Below are 20,099 nucleotides of genomic sequence, written 5' to 3'. Positions count from 1 at the left end.
AATAAGATCACACCATTTCAGTGATAGATTATTACTAGGGATGATTTCATTCCATTTCATTCTCCATGAGATTAAATTGAATTGAATTATTTTTGTTGATCCTATTTACAATGAATTGATTTTGTTCTGTAACCAATTAAGTCATAGTTCTTTGTTTTTTAATTTTAGTTTAGAATTCAGCTGACCTGTAATGTATGAAGTTTTAAAATCTTTCTGATCATTGTTCTAGTCTTATCTCAAGGAAATTTGCTGTTCTTGGGGGATTCTGGTGGACATAAGGGAATCTGGTCCTTTGTGCCACATAGCTGTCTGGTTTGCAGTCCAAAGAAGTTTGGGCCATCTTTGGCCTTAGAGGTAGACTCAAACTATAAACTTTTCTTAGTCACAGGAGGGAAGGAGGAGGTTGTTGTTAGTCTATCAATCCCAATTTCCAACCAGTCATTCCCCATACCTCAGTTATGTTGTCCTCAACCCCATGATGGCACTAACTCTTCAGTCAGTCATATTATTTCCCTATCTGTTCTGTTTTGTTCTTTATTCTAATCTTATAAAAATGAGCTGGATCACCATCTCAGGGTCTCTGGCTAATTGAGGCAGACACTTATTGTATTCTCATTGTATAGTCTACCTGTGAAGATTGGATTTAGCTATCTCCTGATTTGTAACAATGAAGATGCTTATTCTAACAAAATCAGGGAACTTTGAATTGCTCCACCCTACTTTGTCTAACAAAAATCGAGAATGTCTATAACCATGCTTGAGGATTGAGTTTTAAGAGGGTGGCCTTTGATAGAGAAATTGACAAATCAGAAACAGCTGACAGACCCTTGGGCTGTCCTATGTCAAGCTTAGGCTACCATTGGTGCAGAGGAGACACAGGAAAGTGAGGGAGAATTGTCTAAGTTTTTTCGCAGGGCTTCCTCTCATCGGTCTTTTTTCCCAGAGAGGTGGCTCTGGCTGGCATTGTGCTAAGTGTTCCAACATCTTGGCATGGTGGCAGCTATTTTTTGGGTTTTGGTGGTGAGTTTGCCCTTGAGCTAATTCAGGTTCAGGTATCTTGGCTGAACCCTCTTGGAGTTCAGGCTGATTCCTTCCTCCTTTACTCTCCAAAACTTTATCTTCCTAGAGCCTCTAATCTTCTACACCTTTTCCTTCTCCCTTCTTCTTAATTTCTTTCCACTATATTAATTAAACCACCATAAATTTCAAGTTGACTTGTGTATTTTTTTATTTGGGATATCCATGGAGACCAATAATTAATATAGTTTAGGTCACAACACTAAAATTATCCTTTACATACCCATTCTATTAGAATGTAATACCTCTGTTAATAAAATGTTATCTTAATCAGAGAAAATGTGCCTCAGTCTATCTCTGTTGACTTTCATGTACACCTACTTTATTCTTTATAACTAAGGAGGCAAAAAGAAAGAAAAAAAACTACAAGAATATGAAAGAATAAAAGACCCAATCAAGATTGTAATTGTGAATAGAATTAACTCAAACATAGAACAAAAATGGATAACAATGTATTAGAAAGCAGAATCAAACAATGTTTCTTACAAGCAACACACTTGAAACATAAAAATCCATAAAATGCTAAAATGAGAGCTTTAAGAAAAATTTATTATCTCAAGCAATTTTTCTGAACTAGAAGTAGCAACCAAGAAATCAGACAAATCAACAGTTAAGAATGATCAAGGATAAAAGAGATAAGCAGAAAAATTGCATTACAGTTAAGGAAACATAGATATTGAAATAATATTAATATTTAATGTACATATACCAAATAGATTAGTATCTAAGTACTTAAAGGAATTATGATTATAAAGAGAAATAGATAGTAAAAACAAAATAATTGAACTCCTCAATGCTTCCCCTTCAAACATAAACAAAAAAAGATAAACAAACTATGTTATTTAATAGAATTTTAGGAAAGTTAGGCATGAGAGCTCTCTAGCAATTACTGATTAAGAACCAAAGGAATATACATAGTACATGGGATCCTTTGGCACTATTACAAAAATTGACAATGTGCTAATTATATTATTATAAACATACAAATATTATAAACATACAAAAAAGAAGAAATATTAAAAATCTTTTACTGATAATAAGACAACACAAATTATAATCAGTAAAAGACAATTAAAATATTCAAATAGAATGACTAAGAAATTTATCTTGAAGAATATGTAGGTCAAAATAAAAATAAAATATGAACCAAGAAAATGACAACTAATAAGATAACATTTAAAAACTTTTGGGAAGTAGCCAAAGTAATCTTTAGGGGAAAACCTATAGCTCTAAGCATATTCATCATTAAAAAAGAAAAAAAGGGGGCAGCTGGGTTGCTCAGTGGATTGAGAGTCAGGCCTAGAGATGGGAAGTCCTAGGTTCAAATCTGGCCTCAGACACTTCCTTGCCATGTGACTCTGAGCAAGTCACTTAACCCCCATTACCTAGCCCTTACCACTTTTCTGCTTTGCAACACAGTATTAGAATCAATCAAGACAGAAAATAAGGGTTTAAAAAAATCAACAAATTGGGCAAACAAATTGAAAACTGTCAAATCAAAAAAATTCTAACTAAACATAAAATAACCTGAAAACCAAAGAAGATAAAAATAAAATTGAAAGCAAAGTATTATTGAATTAATTTTTTTAAACTAGGAGCTATGTTTTCAGTGGAGAGGGGAAATTTACAAAATAAATTAACTATTTGGGATTTTTTTTTAAAGAGAAGAAAAACAAATTGCCAATATCAAAAATTTTAAAGGAAAATTTATAACAAATTAAGAGGTAAAATATAAGCAATTCTTCACCATTGAACTTGTTAGCATAGGATTTCTTGTCCACAAATTATGCTACCAAAATTAATTCTCTGTTGGAAAGCTCTGCCTTGGAATATGTCATGGCTCTCAAAAACCATGTGCCTAAATCCTGAAATACAAAGCTACAATAGTTGATCACAGCTCACAGATGGTATGCCTTCCTACCTCAAGAAGTTAGCAACCTAACAATGAAATGTTAATCATTGTATTGATAGTGAAAGAAACAAAAAGTCCTATATAAAACAAAATATTAATTTTATTTTTTTGATTAGCAAAAGAACTAGAAATAAAGTAGGTGCTCTTCAATATGGGAATAATTGAACAATGGTTGGTGTAAGATTTTTGTGCTATAAGAAACAATGAATATGAAGAATTAACAGAAAGATAGGAAGACATCCTGAAACAAAAGCAAGAGAACAATATATGTTGTTACAATAATGATATTAAAAGTAGAAATACTAAAAGAAAACAGAACTTGGATTAAATTCAATTATCTGAATTGGTTCCAGATGTTTGCTATTTGAATATAATTATTTCAGTAAAAAAGTGGAAGACTATGAATGTAGAATGTTACATACTCTGTCAGTTGTGATCATTGCATTAGACACTTTTGTTTAACTGTTTCCCCCTTATCGTAAAAAAGAGCAAAGGAGAGGGAATTAGCAGCTTATTGGGAAATCATTTCCCCATAAAAACAAAATGCATTAAGTAAAACTATTACTTTTTAAATGGTGATCTTCTAAAAGGAATGGTTTCCAAAACTGACACATTCAAGTCATCTCTTTTCACTCCCACTACTGGGAATTACAACATCAAAACCTTATTTTAGAATGGATTTTTATCACTTCCTGTTTATGACTTAATCCAACTGGTGTGACAAGAATACATTCTGATCTAGACACAAACCTCAGCCCCAGGAGACCCCAAAGTCTTTGCCATGTCCTACCTGTCATTGCATGAGGGATGTTAGTGATCATGACCCTCTGACTTTGCATTCTGATTCCCGTCTCTGGGTTCTGCATCTCCTTAACCAAGGCTTCAATCTGAAAGGCAGAATGGAAGGAGTTCAAAGGGTAAGTCCTAACAAAGCACTTCTTGTCTATCTTCTGAGATTTTAAATTATTTTTAAACTATATATGAGAAGGGACATTAAGTCAAACGAAAAACAAATCTGATTCTGGGTATTTGGCATATTTATATGGATATTCTATTTTTGTGGTGCCAGATATCCAGAATCAAGCTTCTTTTATTTCTGGTTTTAATAAAACATAAAGTATTTATAATTTTCTTCCATGGAGTTCATCTGGTCATCAGATGACAGATATCATCTGTCAATTGAGCCATACTTGAAGACTTTCCAATTTGGAAGGACCTCTCAAAGCATATACTCTACTGTCATGGGCTTGGAGAAAACAGGGTTACCCCCTAGCATGATAAGGCATTAGAGGTGGACTTTACCAAGTCTTTCTCTAATCAGTCAACAAGTATTTATTAAGAATCTGTTTTGTGCCAGGCACTGTGCTAGGTCCTGGGGACAAATACAATGAATGAAATAATCTCTTCTCCCAAGAAACTTCAATATATAGGAGGAAACAAGCACATATATAAGAAAATGTAGAATAAATATAAAGAAAATAAATCTAAAGCAGTTAATAATTGTAATAATAGCTAGCGTTTATATAGGTTTGCAAAGCATTTTACATATGTTAATTCATTTGATTTTTACAACTCTGGGAGGTAGGTGCTATTTATAAGTATCCTTATTTTACAGATGAAGAAATTGAGGCTGAAAGAAGTTAAGGAACTTGCCTTTGATCACATAGTTGGTGTCAAAGGTAGGATTTGAGCTCATCTGCACTGAGCCTGATATAATTGCCAATTACACAATACAATGTAGTTTGAGAGGAGGATACTAGATAACTTGAGATCAGGAAAGGTTTCATGTAGCGAGCAGTGTTTGAAAGGCATCTTAAAAGCAGAGGGATTCTATAATCCCATGATACAGAGGTAAAGAGAGAGAACATTCCTCCCACTGTTTGCAAGAAGACTTTCCCAATCCTTTAAATCTTGTGCCTTCCCTCGGAGATTATTTCCAATTTATCTCACACACACACACACACACACACACACACACACACACACACACACACATACACATCTTGTTAGAACATAATTGTTTGCATTGTTTCTCCTATTAGATTGTAAACTCCCAAAGAACAAACTGTTTTTTGCCTCTTTATAGACCTAGCACTTAGAATAATGGTTAGCACATAGTGGGTATTTAATAAATCCTTCTTTACTTGATATAACTTAACCGAAATAAAAATATGTCTATGACGAGTCCCTAAATAGGGATAGCATTTCATAAAAAGGAAAGTAGTTTTGGTACATAGAGGGTAGCAATAGACTTGGAGTTTTGAGTTTGTTTTATAGGAAGCCTGAGTGCAATAAAAAGCATCTAAGCCATGTTCTTATACTAAGAGGCTTTATGATAATAGTCAGCTGAAAGTGAATATGAAGAAGAATCTACTTCAGTAGAGGAGTGAATAAAGTAGAGATGTAAAGGTTCAAAGCTCTTATAACAAGGGTTGAACAGGAAAGCTCTGATCAACTGAGTCCCCATAATTCTGAGTCAAGACAAAGAAAGCAGAATCATGGAGGCTCCTATTTATTCCAGGGTAATGGTTCCATGTCTTTCCTGAAAAATGGATAGTAGCACCCTCAACCAAGATTTCAGAGAAGCCATAAACAGGAGTCCATAGTAACTACAGTGCATCAGCACCTAGAGGAATCTGCAAGACCCAAGTCAGTGAGAGCAGCATAAGGACCTCAGCAGCCCTTGCAACATCAGAGATGTAAGCTGTTCCTCCTCAAATGAGCTTTGGTCACAGATGTCCCTCTCTATTTGTGAACTCAATGTGTGTCTACTCCTTCCACTAATGCTTTATGTATTTGTGGGAGAGATTTATCAATTAATAAATCAATAAGCATTGATTAAGAATCTACTTAATAGTAGATTAGCCAGGTACTGGGGAGACATTAAAAAAATGAAACAATTTCTACTCTCAAGAACTGACATTCTATTGGTAAAACTAACATGTGTCTGTAGGCCTATGTGTATACTGAAAAAAATAAAATAAAACAAAATAAATATGAGGTAGCTAAATACAAAGTAGATGAGAAGAGGGTCAGGAGGCTTCACGTAGGTCATTTTTTTTTAAACCCTTACCTTCCATCTTGGAGTCAATACTGTGTATTGACTCCAAGGCAGAAGAGTGGTAAGGGCTAGGCAATGGGGGTCAAGTGACTTGCCCAGGGTCACATAGCTGGGAAGTGTCTGAGGCCAAATTTGAACCTAGGACCTCCCATCTCTAGGCCTGGCTCTCAATCCATTGAGCTATCCAGCTGCCCCAGGTAATTATTTTATGAGACAAAAATGGAAGCGAGAGTGTGAGTGTGTTCTAGGCAAAGGGAACAGCTATAGCAAAAACATGGAAATGGTAGATGATATATTATGCATGGAGAACACATGACAGATTAAAGGCCAACTTGGCTAGTTCTCAGAGTTTGAGAAAGATATTTTCTTTATGTGGTGCCAAATATTCAGAATCAGATTTCTTTTACTTGTGGCTTTAATAAAAGATAAGTTTGTTTTTATTTAATTTAAGCCTGACAGGGAAATCCTAGTTTACAACAACTTCTCATATTTATATATAGTATTTTAGAGTTTGAAAGGTTATTTATGTACATTATTGCATTAAATCATCACAATCCAATGTGGGAGATGCTATTATTAGTCCCATTTTGTTGTTGTTTTTCAGTTTTTCAGTCATATCTGATTCTTCATGACACTATTTGGTGTTTTCTTGGAAAAGATACCAAAGTGGTTTTCCATTTCCATCTCCACCTTATTTTAAAAATGAAGAAACTGAGTTAAACAGGGTTAAGTGACTTGCCCAGGGCCACACAGCTAGGAAGCATTTAAGGCCAGATTTGAACTCAAAAAGTTGTCTTTCTATCTCCAGGCCCAGCACTCTATCTACTATACCACATAGCCACCCTATTTTACAGATGATGAAACTAGCTCAAGAGAAGTTACTTGCTATTTCAACTGTCAACCAGTTATAGCCTTAGGATCTTAATCTATAAAATGAGGGGGAATTGAACAATCTCTGAAGGGACAATCCCTAATATCCCTTCTGGGTGACCCTGGGCAAGTAACTTGACCCCTATTGCCTAGCCCTTATCATTCTTCTGTCTTGAAACCATTACATAGTATTGATTCCAAGATGGAAGGTAAGGGTTTAAAAAAAAATGCTTGAGAATAAAATGTATTATTTTAATCTCTGAAGCCAAATCAAGAGGCATACACATGATTACACAATTTTAGGAATTCTGCCACTGTAATTGGATGTGTAAACAAATGCTAGCAAAGACATCCCTTCTGTCTCAGTCTCATCACTCTCTGGATAACAGCTACAGACAGTTAGCTAATATGTAAACAGTCACTCTTGGCTCCCAGACAACTCCCCTTGGCTCCTAATTTAGAAATGTATTTTGTTTTCATCAGAGCCTCAGGGGTGGGGGAAAGGATGGGGAAATTGGAACAGAAAACTATTCATTTAATTCCATTTAAAACTGTTGTTCCTTGACTTTCCTCAATGACATGGTCTGGCAGACTTTCAGGCCACTGGGTCAATGACACATCCACAGGGAAAAAAGGCAAATTGATAATACCCATATGGGAGAGTAGGCTACAAGACAGCACCAGCTTCTAGTCTAAGATATTATGTAATTTTTATTCAGAAACTTCAAAAACTCCTCTTTGCCAATAGATTTTTCTTTATTTGACATCTAAAGTCCTTCACCAACTAATCTTCCCAGGCTGATTGTATATCATTACCCCCTCTCATGCTTTATAGCCTGTCCATCTAAACTGTCCTTCTTTTTGTTGTTTACACATTCCATCTTCCTTCTCTGTATCTTTTCCTAATCTGTTCCATATACCTACAGTGCTCTCTCTTTTCACGTCTCCCACAACCCCTAGTTCCAGACTTCAAGACTGAGCTTAAGTGTGACCTTCTACAAGAGGCCCTTTCTGCACAAGAAGCACACCCGAGTAATTAATGCTTCCTCTACTGAAATTACTTCATGTTTAGTTGTTGCTGTCATCATTTCAACTCTGAAAATAACTTTTTTTAGTGTATTTAGGGAAGTTTCAAGGGGAGCTAGAACTAAGAATTTGGTCACTGTAGGAAAAAAGATTCAATTGGTTGAGTTTCCCCTCATTTCTCTGGAGTCAGTGAAAATAATTAGCAAAGATGGTAGTGAAAGAGGAAGTGGCCAGGACCATTTCAGTTTTATAGAAGAGTTGTTAATACAGATATAGTTGGAGAGGTAGACATAGATGTATATACATAGATATTATATTTACTTATTTGTGTGCATGCTGTTTCTGACTAGTAACCTTCTTGAAGTCAGTGACTACTTGATTTTTGCCTTTGTATCACAAGCACCTAGTACATATTGGATGTTTAACAAAAGCCTTTTAGACTGAATTGAAGATACAAGATGCATTCTTACTGGGAGAAGCCACCTGTTCAACCTCCCCAGATTAAGTTGAAGAGGGGGACAGCTGGATAGCTCAGTGGATTGAGAGTCAGACCTAGAGACAGGATGTCCTGGTTTAAATCCAGCCTCAGACACTTCCTAGCTCTGTGACTCTGGGTAAGTCACTTAACACCCATTGCCTGCCCATAACACTCTTCTGCCTTGGAACCAATACATAGTATTAATTTTACATAATAATAATAATACATAGTATTAATTTTAAGGCAGAAGGTAAGAGAAGAAAAAGAAAGAAAGAAAAGAAAAAAGAAAGAGAGAGAGAGAGAAAGGGAGAAAGGGAGAAAGAGAGAGAGAGAGAGAGAGAGAGAGAGAGAGAAAGAGAGAAAGAGAGAAAGAAAGAAAGAAAGAAAGAAAGAGAGAGAGAGAGAGAGAGAGAGAGAGAGAGACAGAGGAAGGAAGGGTTTTTTTAATAAATAAAAATGAAAACACTAGGGGTCAAGTCATTTTTCCTAGCTATTAAATATGTTAATGTGTGTATACACACATATATGTATGTATATAATATACTCATATATAGTACATATATACATATATTTTAATATATAGTAGGAAATGGACACTCAGAAGACTGAGCTGGAAAGGACCTTAGAGTCCTTCTAGTTCAATCCCCTTATGTTAACTAAATATAAAATAAATAAATAAATCTCCTCAGTTTCTAAATATATAAATTGAGACACAGAAGGTGAAGTGTGTGCTCAAGGTCACACAAGTAATAAGTGGCAAAGCCAGGATTTGAACAAGGTTTTCTGATTCCAAATCCAGTTCACTTTTCCATCCCATGAAGTCCATACCAATGTGAGCCTTCCATATCTATCTCTACTTCCCACTATATACTGTAGCTATACAGATAAGAAATTCCATTTTTAAAAATGTAATTAGAGGCAGCTTAGGTGGCTTAGAGACCCAGGCCTAGAAATAAGAGATCCTGAGTTCAAATTTGACCTCATCCCTTCCTAGCTGTGTGACCCTGGGCAAGTCATTTAACCCCAGTTGCCTAGCCCTTATTGCTTTTCTGCCTTGAAATTCATACTTGGTATTGATTCTAAAACAGAAGATAAGGGTTTTTAAATTTTTTTAAATATTAATAATACTTAGATTCGCTTTTAGAAGGGCCCCATCTGAGCTGGGGATTCAGAGTATGTTATTTAAGCTTAAAAAGGTGTCCAGTTTTTCTCTTAGTACATCTGTTCCTAATATGCCAACCTTCTGAAGTTTAAAATGTCTAAGAATTAGTGTAAATCTAAATTAAATAAAAGAAAAATCAAAGGGTATCTTGCTGCTTTCCATGAGTTTAAATCACCAGACTTGGATAAATTAAATTTTAGATTAATGAAAAACTGGCAGATGTAATTACTGAGCTATTATTGGTCACCTCTGAAAGATGTGGGGAAACAGTGAAAGAACTATAGAAGTCAAATGATGTCACAATTTTAAAAAAAGAAAAATTTGAATCAGCAAATAATATAACAGTGAACTTGTCTTCTATTCTTGACAAAATTCTAGCACACACAGATTCACCAATAACAAGTTATGCTAGACTATTCTCGTTTTCTTTCCTGAGAGAGTATCAACATGGTATATCATGGCAATGTTTTTGCAGTGTATATTTAGGTTTTAACAAACTACTTGACAAAATCTTTCATTATACATTATGGGTGAGATGGCAAGATATGGGCTATATAATAGCAGAGTTATGTGTGTTTGGAAGTAGTCAAATGACTGAACTTAAAGACTTGTCAATGTCATTGTCAACTTGGAGAATTATTCTCTAACGGAGCATCCCATAAACCCCATTCAACATTTTTGTCAAAGATTTGAATAGAAGTCCTGATGTCATCAGATTTACAGGTAATACAGCTTAAAGAAATAATGACAATGCTGCATAACAGAATCTATACTCATAAACAAATTACACAAGCAAGAACAGTGATGAATTGAATAAACTCAAATATAATAAGAATAAATGTTCTAGGCTTAAATTCCACACAAAATACTTCACAAATAAATGTCAAGACAATCATGATTAGACAGAAGTTCTTATAAAAATATATCCAAAGGATTTAGTGAACTTCACAGTCAAAATGAGTCAATAGTTTAATATGGAAGTCCCTAAAATTTCATGTTATTCTAAAATACATTAAGAGAGGCACAGTATACAGGGTAGAGGAATTGTTCTTTGGCCACCTCCTTATTCTATAAAACCTAAAATAGAATCATAAGGTATTAACAAACCAAAAATCAAGTGGTCAAAACATTATCACAGAGTCTATCTAGTACTTCATCACCTACAATGATAGTATTAAAAAAGAATACATAGATACGAATGGTTATATACATAGTCGTGTGTGTGTGTGTGTGTGTGTGTGTGTGTGTGTGTGTGTGTGTGTGTGTATATATATATAGTATATAACTACCAGATTTTGCACAAAAGGACTAAAGTGTACTAGTGTATCATCACATTAGTTCAAGATACTCTAGAAAGTTAGGCAATGTTTAGCAGTTTTGAATTTCAAGAGTGAGTGCAAGAAGATTACTATGGCAGAGTAATAATAAATTTAAAATACCAATGAAATGTCAAAATAGAAATATTAAAATTCAAAGAAGAAATGAACAAAATTAAAAGCAAAATAATAATTAATAAAAGTAGGAGCTGAGTTATTTGAAATAAATAAGCCACTAGCTCATTTGATTTTTAATAAAAGAATAAAAATCAAACTACCAGTATTCAAAAATGAAAAAGGTGAATTTACAAGAAAGGAAGAAATAAGGGAAATTATTAGAAATTATGTTGCCCAATTATATGCCAATAAGACTGACAATTGAAACAAAATTGATGAATATGCACAAAAATACAAAATTCACAGATTAACAGGACCAGAAATAGAGTACTTAAATATTTCAATCTCAGAAAAAGAAATTGAACAAGTCATGAATTAGTTCCAAGGATTGAGGGAGGGGGATTACTACAAACAGACTGATTTCTAAAATAAATCTATCAAACATTTAAAAAACAATTTATTCTCATATTTTTTTAAAAATTTGGAAAAATAGGAAAACAACATGGTTCTACTAAGTTCCTCTAATGATACACATATATTCTTGATACTTTAACCAGGAAGAGTTAAAGTAGAAAAAGAAAATGAGGGGCCAATATGCCTACTGAATATTTAATGCAAAAATTTTAAATAAGATATTAGCAAAAAGACCATAGAAATCTACCATAAAGATTATACACTATGACCAAGTTAGTGAAATGCAAGGCTGATTCAATATTAGAGAAACTATAACAATATGAATACATTAATCATGAGTGGGTGGGGAAATCATGTTTCTATCAACAGATGCCTATGCTTTTGATAAGGTTCCATACCCATTTCTGTTGGGGGGGGGGGGGAATCAGAAAGCATAGAGACAATTCTTTCCCTAATACAATAAGTAGTATCTGTCAAAAACCAAGGGCTAAATATAGCAACCAGGCCAAAAAAAGAAATCTAGGGAACAAAAAGGAACAAAATCATGACTTTTTGCAGATGAACATTATGATGGTTCACTCAGAGATTTCTATAAAATCAGCTAAAAACTTAAACAAAAAATTAACAGCCTCAACAAAATTATAAGATATAAAACAAACCCACACAAATTATCATTTCAGTATATTACCAATAAGAGATAGAATGAGAAATTCCATTTTTAAAAAGCTACAAAATATGTAAAATACTTGGAAGTTTATCTGCCAAAAGTTACATAGAAACTATATAAATACAGGGGGCAGCTGGGTGGCTCAGTAGATTGAGAGTTAGACCTAGAGACGGGAGGTCCTAGGTTCAAGTCAGGCCTCAGACACTTCCCAGATGTGTGACCCTGGGCAAGTCACTTAACCCACCATTGCCTAGCCCTTACCGCTCTTCTGCCTTGGAGCCAAAACTCAGTATTGACTCCAAGAGGGAAGGTAAGGGTTTAAAAAAAAAAAACCTATATGAATACAAATAAAGATACTGTCTACATAAATAAAAACAGATGTAAATAATTGGAGAAATACTGATTACTAGTAAGATGATCCAATATGATAAAAAAATGTGAATACTCTCTAAATTAATTTACTTTTCTAGTTCTATATCAATCCAACTTCCAAAGAATTGCCTTTAAAAGCTGGGGGGGGAAATAACTAAATTAATCTAAAAGGGATTTTTAAAAAGTCAAGAATCTCAGATGAAATTTAAAAAAGAAAGGAATGGAATCTGGTAGCACCTACCAGACCTCAAACAATATTACAAAGCGGTAATCATCAATGACATTTAGTAGATTAAAAAAAAAGATAAGATGATCAGCAGAACATATTAAGTACAAAATATTCAGAAGCAAATAAACACAGTAGTCTAGTTTTGATAAATTCAGTGAATGCTGAGCAAGAACTCACTGATAAAAAAAAATTCTAGGAATATTGAAACTAAGTATAAACCAATATCTCATACCATCTACCAAGATAAGCTCCAAATAGACATATGACTTAGGCATACAGGGTGACATCATAAACATATCTGAGGAGCATGAAGAAATTACCTGATTTATGAAGAGGGAAACAATTCATGACTAAATGAGGGATAGATTATTACAAAAGATGAAATGTAGGGGGCAGCTGGGTTTCTCAGTGGATTGAGAGCCAGTCCTAGAGATGGGAGGTCCTAGGTTCAAATTTGGCCTCAGACACTTCCCAGCTGTGTGACCCTGGGTAAGTCACTTGACCCCCATTGCCTAGCCCTTACCACTCTTCTGCCTTGGAGCCAATACACAGTATTGACTCCAAGATGGAAGGTAAGGGTTTAAAAAAAAAAAAAGATGAAATGCACAGTTTTGATCATGTACAATTAAAAAGGTTTTGCACAAACAACCAATTCATCTAAAGTTAGAAAAAAAAAGGGAAATGGGAGGAAATTTTTACATGAAGTTTATTTTATAAAGATCTCATTTCTAAGATATATGGGGAACATTCAAATACATAAGAATAACAGCCAATGACCACTCAAAGGATACAAATAGTTTTCAGAAGATGAAATCCAATCTATCAAATAGTCATATTTTTAAAAAAGCTACAAATCAATAATAATTAGAGAAAGGCAAATTAAGACAACTCTGAAGTACTACCTTATTATGCCCATGAAATTAAATTGACAAAAAATGGAAATGACAAATGCTAGAGAAACTGTAGGAGCTGTTGTCTGGTCTAGCCATTCTTAAAAGCAATTTGTACCCACATCCCCAAAAGTTACTAACATCTACATACCTTATAACCGAGTTTGATATCACTATTTATTGATATCACTATTAGTTCTATACTACAAAGAGATCAAAGGAAAAGGAAAATCATCTATATATACAAAAACATTTATAGTAGCTCTTTTAGTGGTGGCAAAGAACTAGAGACTAATTGGAGGCTCATTGGTTGGGAGATGGATAAACAAATTATGATATATGAATATGATGATATACTATTGCAATATAAAAAATTATGAATGGGAAAATTTCAGAGAAACCTGGGAAGGCTTACATGAACTGATGCAAAGTACAGCGAGCAAAACCAGAAAACAAGATTAACAGTATATGTATTCATAAAAACTTTGAAAGACTCTAATTAACGAGATGGCCAACTAATATTTCAGAAGACTGAAACATTCTACCCACCTTCTGTCAGAGAGACAATGGACTCAGATTTCAGACTGATACAAATTGTTTTTGTGCATAGACAAGGGAGAGAATTTTCTTTGCTATAGTATGCATATATTAAAACTAGGTTTTTAAGTTTCTTTTTTGCTATTGCTCAGTTGAGAGTGGGAGTGAAAGGAGAAAAAATAAGTGTTTGTTAGTTGAAAAATAATAATAATAGTTAAATTTTAAATTGTTGACCTCCTTTCCATGCTTTGTAAGGATTATTTGACAATGATAATTTGGCTAAACTGTAAAAAAAAATGACAACTTAAGAAACAAGGACAGGAACTAAGGACCAGAAAACAAATGAGATTATACTGTTCCCAGTATAATCCCATCAAAAGGTTTCAAAAGAAAAAATCCTCTAAGTCAAGAATTAAAGAATCTCAGGTTTTAAAGGAACCATAAAAGGCAACTAGACCAATTTGTTCTCATATAAGAATCATATAGGAATCACCTCTGAAATATTCCCAACAAGTGGTCATCCAATTATCCCTAAAAGCCTTTCAGTCAGGGGAGACTCACAACTTCCTAAAGCAGCTTTTCCATTTTTAGACAGCTTTAACCTCTAAGTAGATTTTCTTTACATAGTGCATAGGTAGATTTAGCCTTTTTTACAACCCTGAACTATAGCCCCTCATTCTATTTTTTGTGGCCAAACATACTAAATCTAATCTGTCTTCCATGTGACAGTTTTTCAATAACTTACTGACAGCTAAAATGTGCCTGTTAGAATTAAATATGTCTTGATAATTAGTTTGAGGTTTCAGTATAAGAATTGGATGATGCTCTTGAGTTTCAATTTGGAAGTGGGGTTGGGAGAAGACATTTTCAATTAGAAGGAAATAAAATAAAGATAATAAAAACAAATATAAAGCCCTCCAAAAATGGTTTCAAAAATATGACTGGTAACTGGTCTCCTTCTGCAATGAAAATGCTAATATGTAAAATGTAATATGTAAAAAATGTAAAGATCTCTGAAATGTAAACTAAATAGACAAATGCTCTGGTCTTCTTGCTTCATTATTGAATTGATTCCTGAGTTGTTGGGGTTTTTTTTAATTAGCTGGACATATTTGCTAACTGACTATTTGGGGAGCTGGAACTCTATCATCCATATAAAGCAATCACATCCATCACAGCAGATATTGCTCAGAAAAATAAGCCCAAGAAGATGAACTTCGCTCACAGATAAAGTCATGGGGAGGGAGGAAGTGGAGAAAGAGTGGATTAATGCCTAATCCCCTTCAAGTATTTCCACCATGACTTTCTTAAATCCCTCTCTAACAGAACTGAAATAAAATGAGGCCAAGCACAACACTTCCCCCTTAACTGGGGCTCAACAAACCCCAAGTATACAACAGGACAATGCTTAGTTTTCTGGGTTGCTAAGTCTCACAAACCTTTGTAGTAAGTCATTGTTGACACAAAAGAACAAACATATACAGATTCAAATATGACTAATGCTTCTATGGAATGCCTTATTACAATGTTCTATAAAGGGTATTACAAATAAAACTGTATTTCAGCTCAGGGAACAACCAAATTCAGTAGAGAATATATTTGGTAGCCAAGTATCTCTTACACAAGGAGGGGAAAACCTAGACCAGATACAGATCTGCTGAGATGCTCCCAGTTTTCTCATCTAACAGGTTGTTTTCATCCATATACTGCTCTAAGCAAGAGCTCTTTATGCTTGATTTTTCTGTATACCCAATCAGTTTGGAACCTAAATAGCTTTTCCTTTAAACTCATACACACACATACACCATTTCACAATACATTGACCAAAAATCAATGGTGGTAGCAATTAAAAAGAAAATGCCTTTTTACTGGGATTCTATGTGCTCTTCACTCTCCCCCTCCCACAACTTCTAAACCTGTAGATATTGTCCAGGCTTTGCCTCCTAAGAAAAAGTTGATTTGTTTGGTTTTTCCCCCCACCTATTTCCCACCAGGCTAGGAGAGGCAGAGGTTACCTTTCTGAGGAATGCCATTCTTGGCCTGTACTGCTGGCCTTGATGTCTGATTGTCATCCTGAAAACTGAACAGTCTCAGAACCAATAAATAAGTGATGGTGTGATGGTTTAAAATAAATGTAAAAGATCAAAAAAAATTTAGAAGGCAAGCAATCTTATGGTCTAGGGATAAGGAGAGGTGATGCTAAGGAGTGGGATGGTAAATGGTGCTGGCTGCTGCTGCTGCTGCTGTTGCTGTGATTTGGTCTCGCTCTGAAAGCTGCTTGAAAAGCAGCTGTGGAATAAGGCACTCACCCAATCAGCAAGTGGTTCTGTGTTCATTAGCATCCGCTGTACTTATGGCATCTGGCCACAAGGGGGAGACAGTGCACCCGACCAAGACGACATCAGCATTCCAATGAGGTAATGAGAGAGCCGAGGATACTAGAGGATTTGTGGGAGGCAATCAACTCTGTCCTCGTCTTGAGTAGATAAAGACAAGGCTGAAGTGCCTCATTCCAGTGATGCTGTCCAATATACACAGTTGGTAAGAATGATGGCAAATGTGTACCATAACATAAAAAAAAAAAACAATGAATCTGGAATAGGAACATTTGGATTCAAGCCCGGCATCTACAAGTTATAATAGTAGTAGCTAGCATTTATATAGTGATTTAGGGTTTGCAAATCACTGTGCAAATATTCTCTCATTTGATCCTTGGAACAACCCTGGAAGGTAAGTGTTATTATTTACTACCCCTCATTTTGCAAATGAGGAAACTGAGGCAGACAGAGGCTAAGTGATTTACCTAGGATCCCACTAGCAAGGATGACAACTACTAAGTGTCTAAGGTAGGATTTGAATTCAAGCATTCCTGGCTCCAGGTTTAGGCTCTATCCTCTGTACCACATCAGTGCCTCTTAATTAACTGGGTGCTCTTAAGCAAGTCATCTTCTCTTTCAGCTTTTTATTTCCTTATCAATAAAATGAGAGATTTAGATTAGAGGATTTCTAAAATCCCTTCAACTCTGGGATTCTGTGGCTCACCATGATCACACAGAAGATTCTCACTTTTCTTCTACCCCCTTTTTATAGGTGTCAAGGAGCTGGGGATGGAGTGGGAAGTATGGAATTATATAAGAAGAAAAAGATGGAGAGACTTCCCTCAAGATGACATAGTCATGCATAGTATATCATATTAGAACTGCAAGAGATCTCAGAGATTGTTTATTACAATCCCTTCATTCTAAAGGAAACTGAGGCTCACAGAGATGAACTGAATTACTCAAGACCTTGCAAAAAATTAATGGCTGAATGAGACTAGAAACCAAAGTCTCCAGAATCCTAATCCACTTCACACCACTGCAATGACTCTCAACTCAGGATGGTTTAGAGAATCTGGTTTCTTTCCAATATGATCAGATTCCCCACCAAGATAATTTGACAACCAATATTAATGTTCCTGAGGTTATCTTAGCCCCAGGAAAAGGTACTAGGCTGACAGCCCTGGAAACCTAGTTAGTGTTGTGTTTGAGATCTGAAAGAATGAGTTTCTCATATCAACTCTGCCACTGAATTGCTATATAATGTAAGACATGTCATTCTGGTCCTTTGGTATAAAATCATAGTACCATCAACCATTAAAGCTAAAAAGATCCTTGGAAATCATTTAACTCATTCCTCATTTTACAGAAAAAGAAACTAAAACCCAGAACCATGAAAAGCAATGTCCCAACTTGTCCCAACTCTTCCTTAGAAAAAATAATGTGATTTAAAAAGTTGAACTCTGTCATTATAATGACCAACCTGGGCTCTAGAGAAAAGATGATGGAATGCCGCACCCTCCTTTTGTCATATAGTTATAGGAGGAGAGATTATGATGTAAATATGTCTCTAAATTGATTGGTTTTTCTTCACTATTTTTCTTTGTTATGAAAAAAAGGCTTTTTGGAAGAAGAAGTGGAATGTTCTGGAAATGTTATGTACACAGGGCATGCTGTGATCAACAAAAGGATTCAGCAGAGACAGGACCCTATTCATCCTCTATCCCATCCTCAGATAAGTGGACTAAGATCAGCAAAAGCACAATTTCTCTGGATGAAATAAAAGAATTTCAAGAAACAACAATGCATCAATGGATAATCTTTGTACATACCAAGAACTGACGCCATGTATGCCTTTATTTGTCCTTTAACCAAAGGAAATATGGCTTTAAATTTCTGTAGTCACAATATCATAATGGGCCACAAGATGGCAACATTACTCAAAAAATATCCTATTCTATATAAAATTAGACTGAATTCAAATTATTTTAATAAACAATTTATGAGGCAGTGTACTAAGGCCCTATAGACACAAATACCCAAGAAAGAGTCCCTACCAACTAGGATTTTACATTTTACTAGTATATACAAATAAATAAATACCAATTAACTTTAAAATTAATGACTAAACAGGCATTTATAAATTTTTTACTCCCTTTATTGAAATATAATCTCTTTGGGGGGCAGCTGGGTAGCTCAGTGGATTGAGAGTCAGACCTAGAGACGGGAGATCCTTGGTTCAAATCTGGCCTCAAACACTTCCCAGCTGTGTGACCCTGGACATGTCACTTGAGCCCCATTGCCTAGCCCTTACCACTCTTTTGCCTTGGAACCAATACACAGTATTGATTCCAAGACTGAAGGTAAGGGTTTTAAATATATGTGTGTATATATATATATATATATATATATATATATATATATATATATACATATGCACCCTGTGGAGTTCTTTCTACCCTGACATCCAGTATTTCATATTAGAGTAGCATGAGAGGGGGCTTCAAGGAGATTATATTCTAATAGGGGGAGATCATATATATTGGGTGCCAATTGCTAGAAAAGGGTGTTTTAGTCTGGAAAGTTACAGGGATGGACAATGGAGCCATAGGACAGTTGATTATATGTACTTTCTAGAAGTAATGATAGTATGGATTTGATTGCTTATTTTGAAGCATGAAGTAAAAGGGTTAGGGGTAAGGGAACAAGGAAGAAATAAAAGTGGGGTTAAGCATGCCTGGGAATCTGAGATCTAGTAAATAAAATGGACTATCAATCAGACCAGCACAATCAGAGAGCAGAATTTCCAATACAGTCTAATTTGGCCCCTCTCAGGCATGGTCTCTGGAGGTCTGATTTGAGGATACTGAAGCAGAGGCAGAGCTATAGGACAGTATAGCAAGATAATTTCCCTGATGAAATATGTTTGGTGAGCTGAGAGGTCTAGCCATTGCAGGCTCTCACCAATCAGGATAGCAGGAATAACATGCACACATAGTTAGATATAGAAACCCAGTTTATCCTACAGGAAAGTAAGGGGGGGGACACAAGAAAAAGGTTGATGGACAAAAAGGAAGGTAAACTTGAGGAGGTGGTAGTCAGAAATAAAAAGATTTGTGAAAAGGAAAAGACTGAAAGGAGAGAAGAGATGTATAAACAGGGGGTAAATAAGATGGAAGGAAATACACAGTAATCATAATTGTGAATTTGAACTCACCCATAAACCCACCCATAAAATGGAAGAGGATGGTGAGGGGATTAAAAGTCTGAATCTCACAATATGTTGTCTACAAGAAACACATGTAAAGCAGGGAGATACATATGGAGTAAAAAGTAAAGGGCTGAAACAGAATCTACCATGATTGAGGCAAAGCTAAGAAAAATTATGACCTCATATTGATAGTAATGGAATATTATTATACCATAAGAAATTGCAAATAAGATGATAAAAAAACTGGAATAACTTACATGAAGTAATACAAAGCAAAGTGAGAAGAACCAGGAAAATGTACACATAGCAATAAAGTATGATGATCAACTGTGAATGACAACTATTATCAGCAATGTAAGGATCTAGAACAATTTCAAGGTATTGATGACAAAAAAGGTTCTCTACTGCCATAGAAGGAACTGACAGAGTCTAAATGCATACT

General features: G+C 35.0%; 1 protein-coding gene across 1 annotated transcript in view; it reads right to left on the bottom strand.

Moving 5' to 3' along the window:
- Positions 1-16,499, bottom strand: part of RGS9 (regulator of G protein signaling 9) — a 95,203-nt gene extending 78,704 nt beyond the window's left edge. The window contains exons 1-2 of the mRNA XM_007482755.2: positions 16,144-16,499; positions 3,780-3,876 (exon numbers count right to left, since the gene is read on the bottom strand). Of these exons, the coding sequence (XP_007482817.2) occupies positions 3,780-3,876; positions 16,144-16,200 (154 nt within the window). The 5' untranslated portion in view covers positions 16,201-16,499. The remainder of the gene's footprint in view (positions 1-3,779; positions 3,877-16,143) is intronic.
- Between the last annotated feature and the right edge of the window lie 3,600 nt (positions 16,500-20,099).

This window comes from Monodelphis domestica, chromosome 2 (assembly GCF_027887165.1).
Source record: "Monodelphis domestica isolate mMonDom1 chromosome 2, mMonDom1.pri, whole genome shotgun sequence".
Taxonomy (NCBI): Eukaryota; Metazoa; Chordata; class Mammalia; order Didelphimorphia; family Didelphidae; genus Monodelphis; species Monodelphis domestica.
The sequence above is the reverse complement of the archived record's forward strand: the minus strand, read 5'-3'. Positions and strand labels throughout refer to the sequence as shown.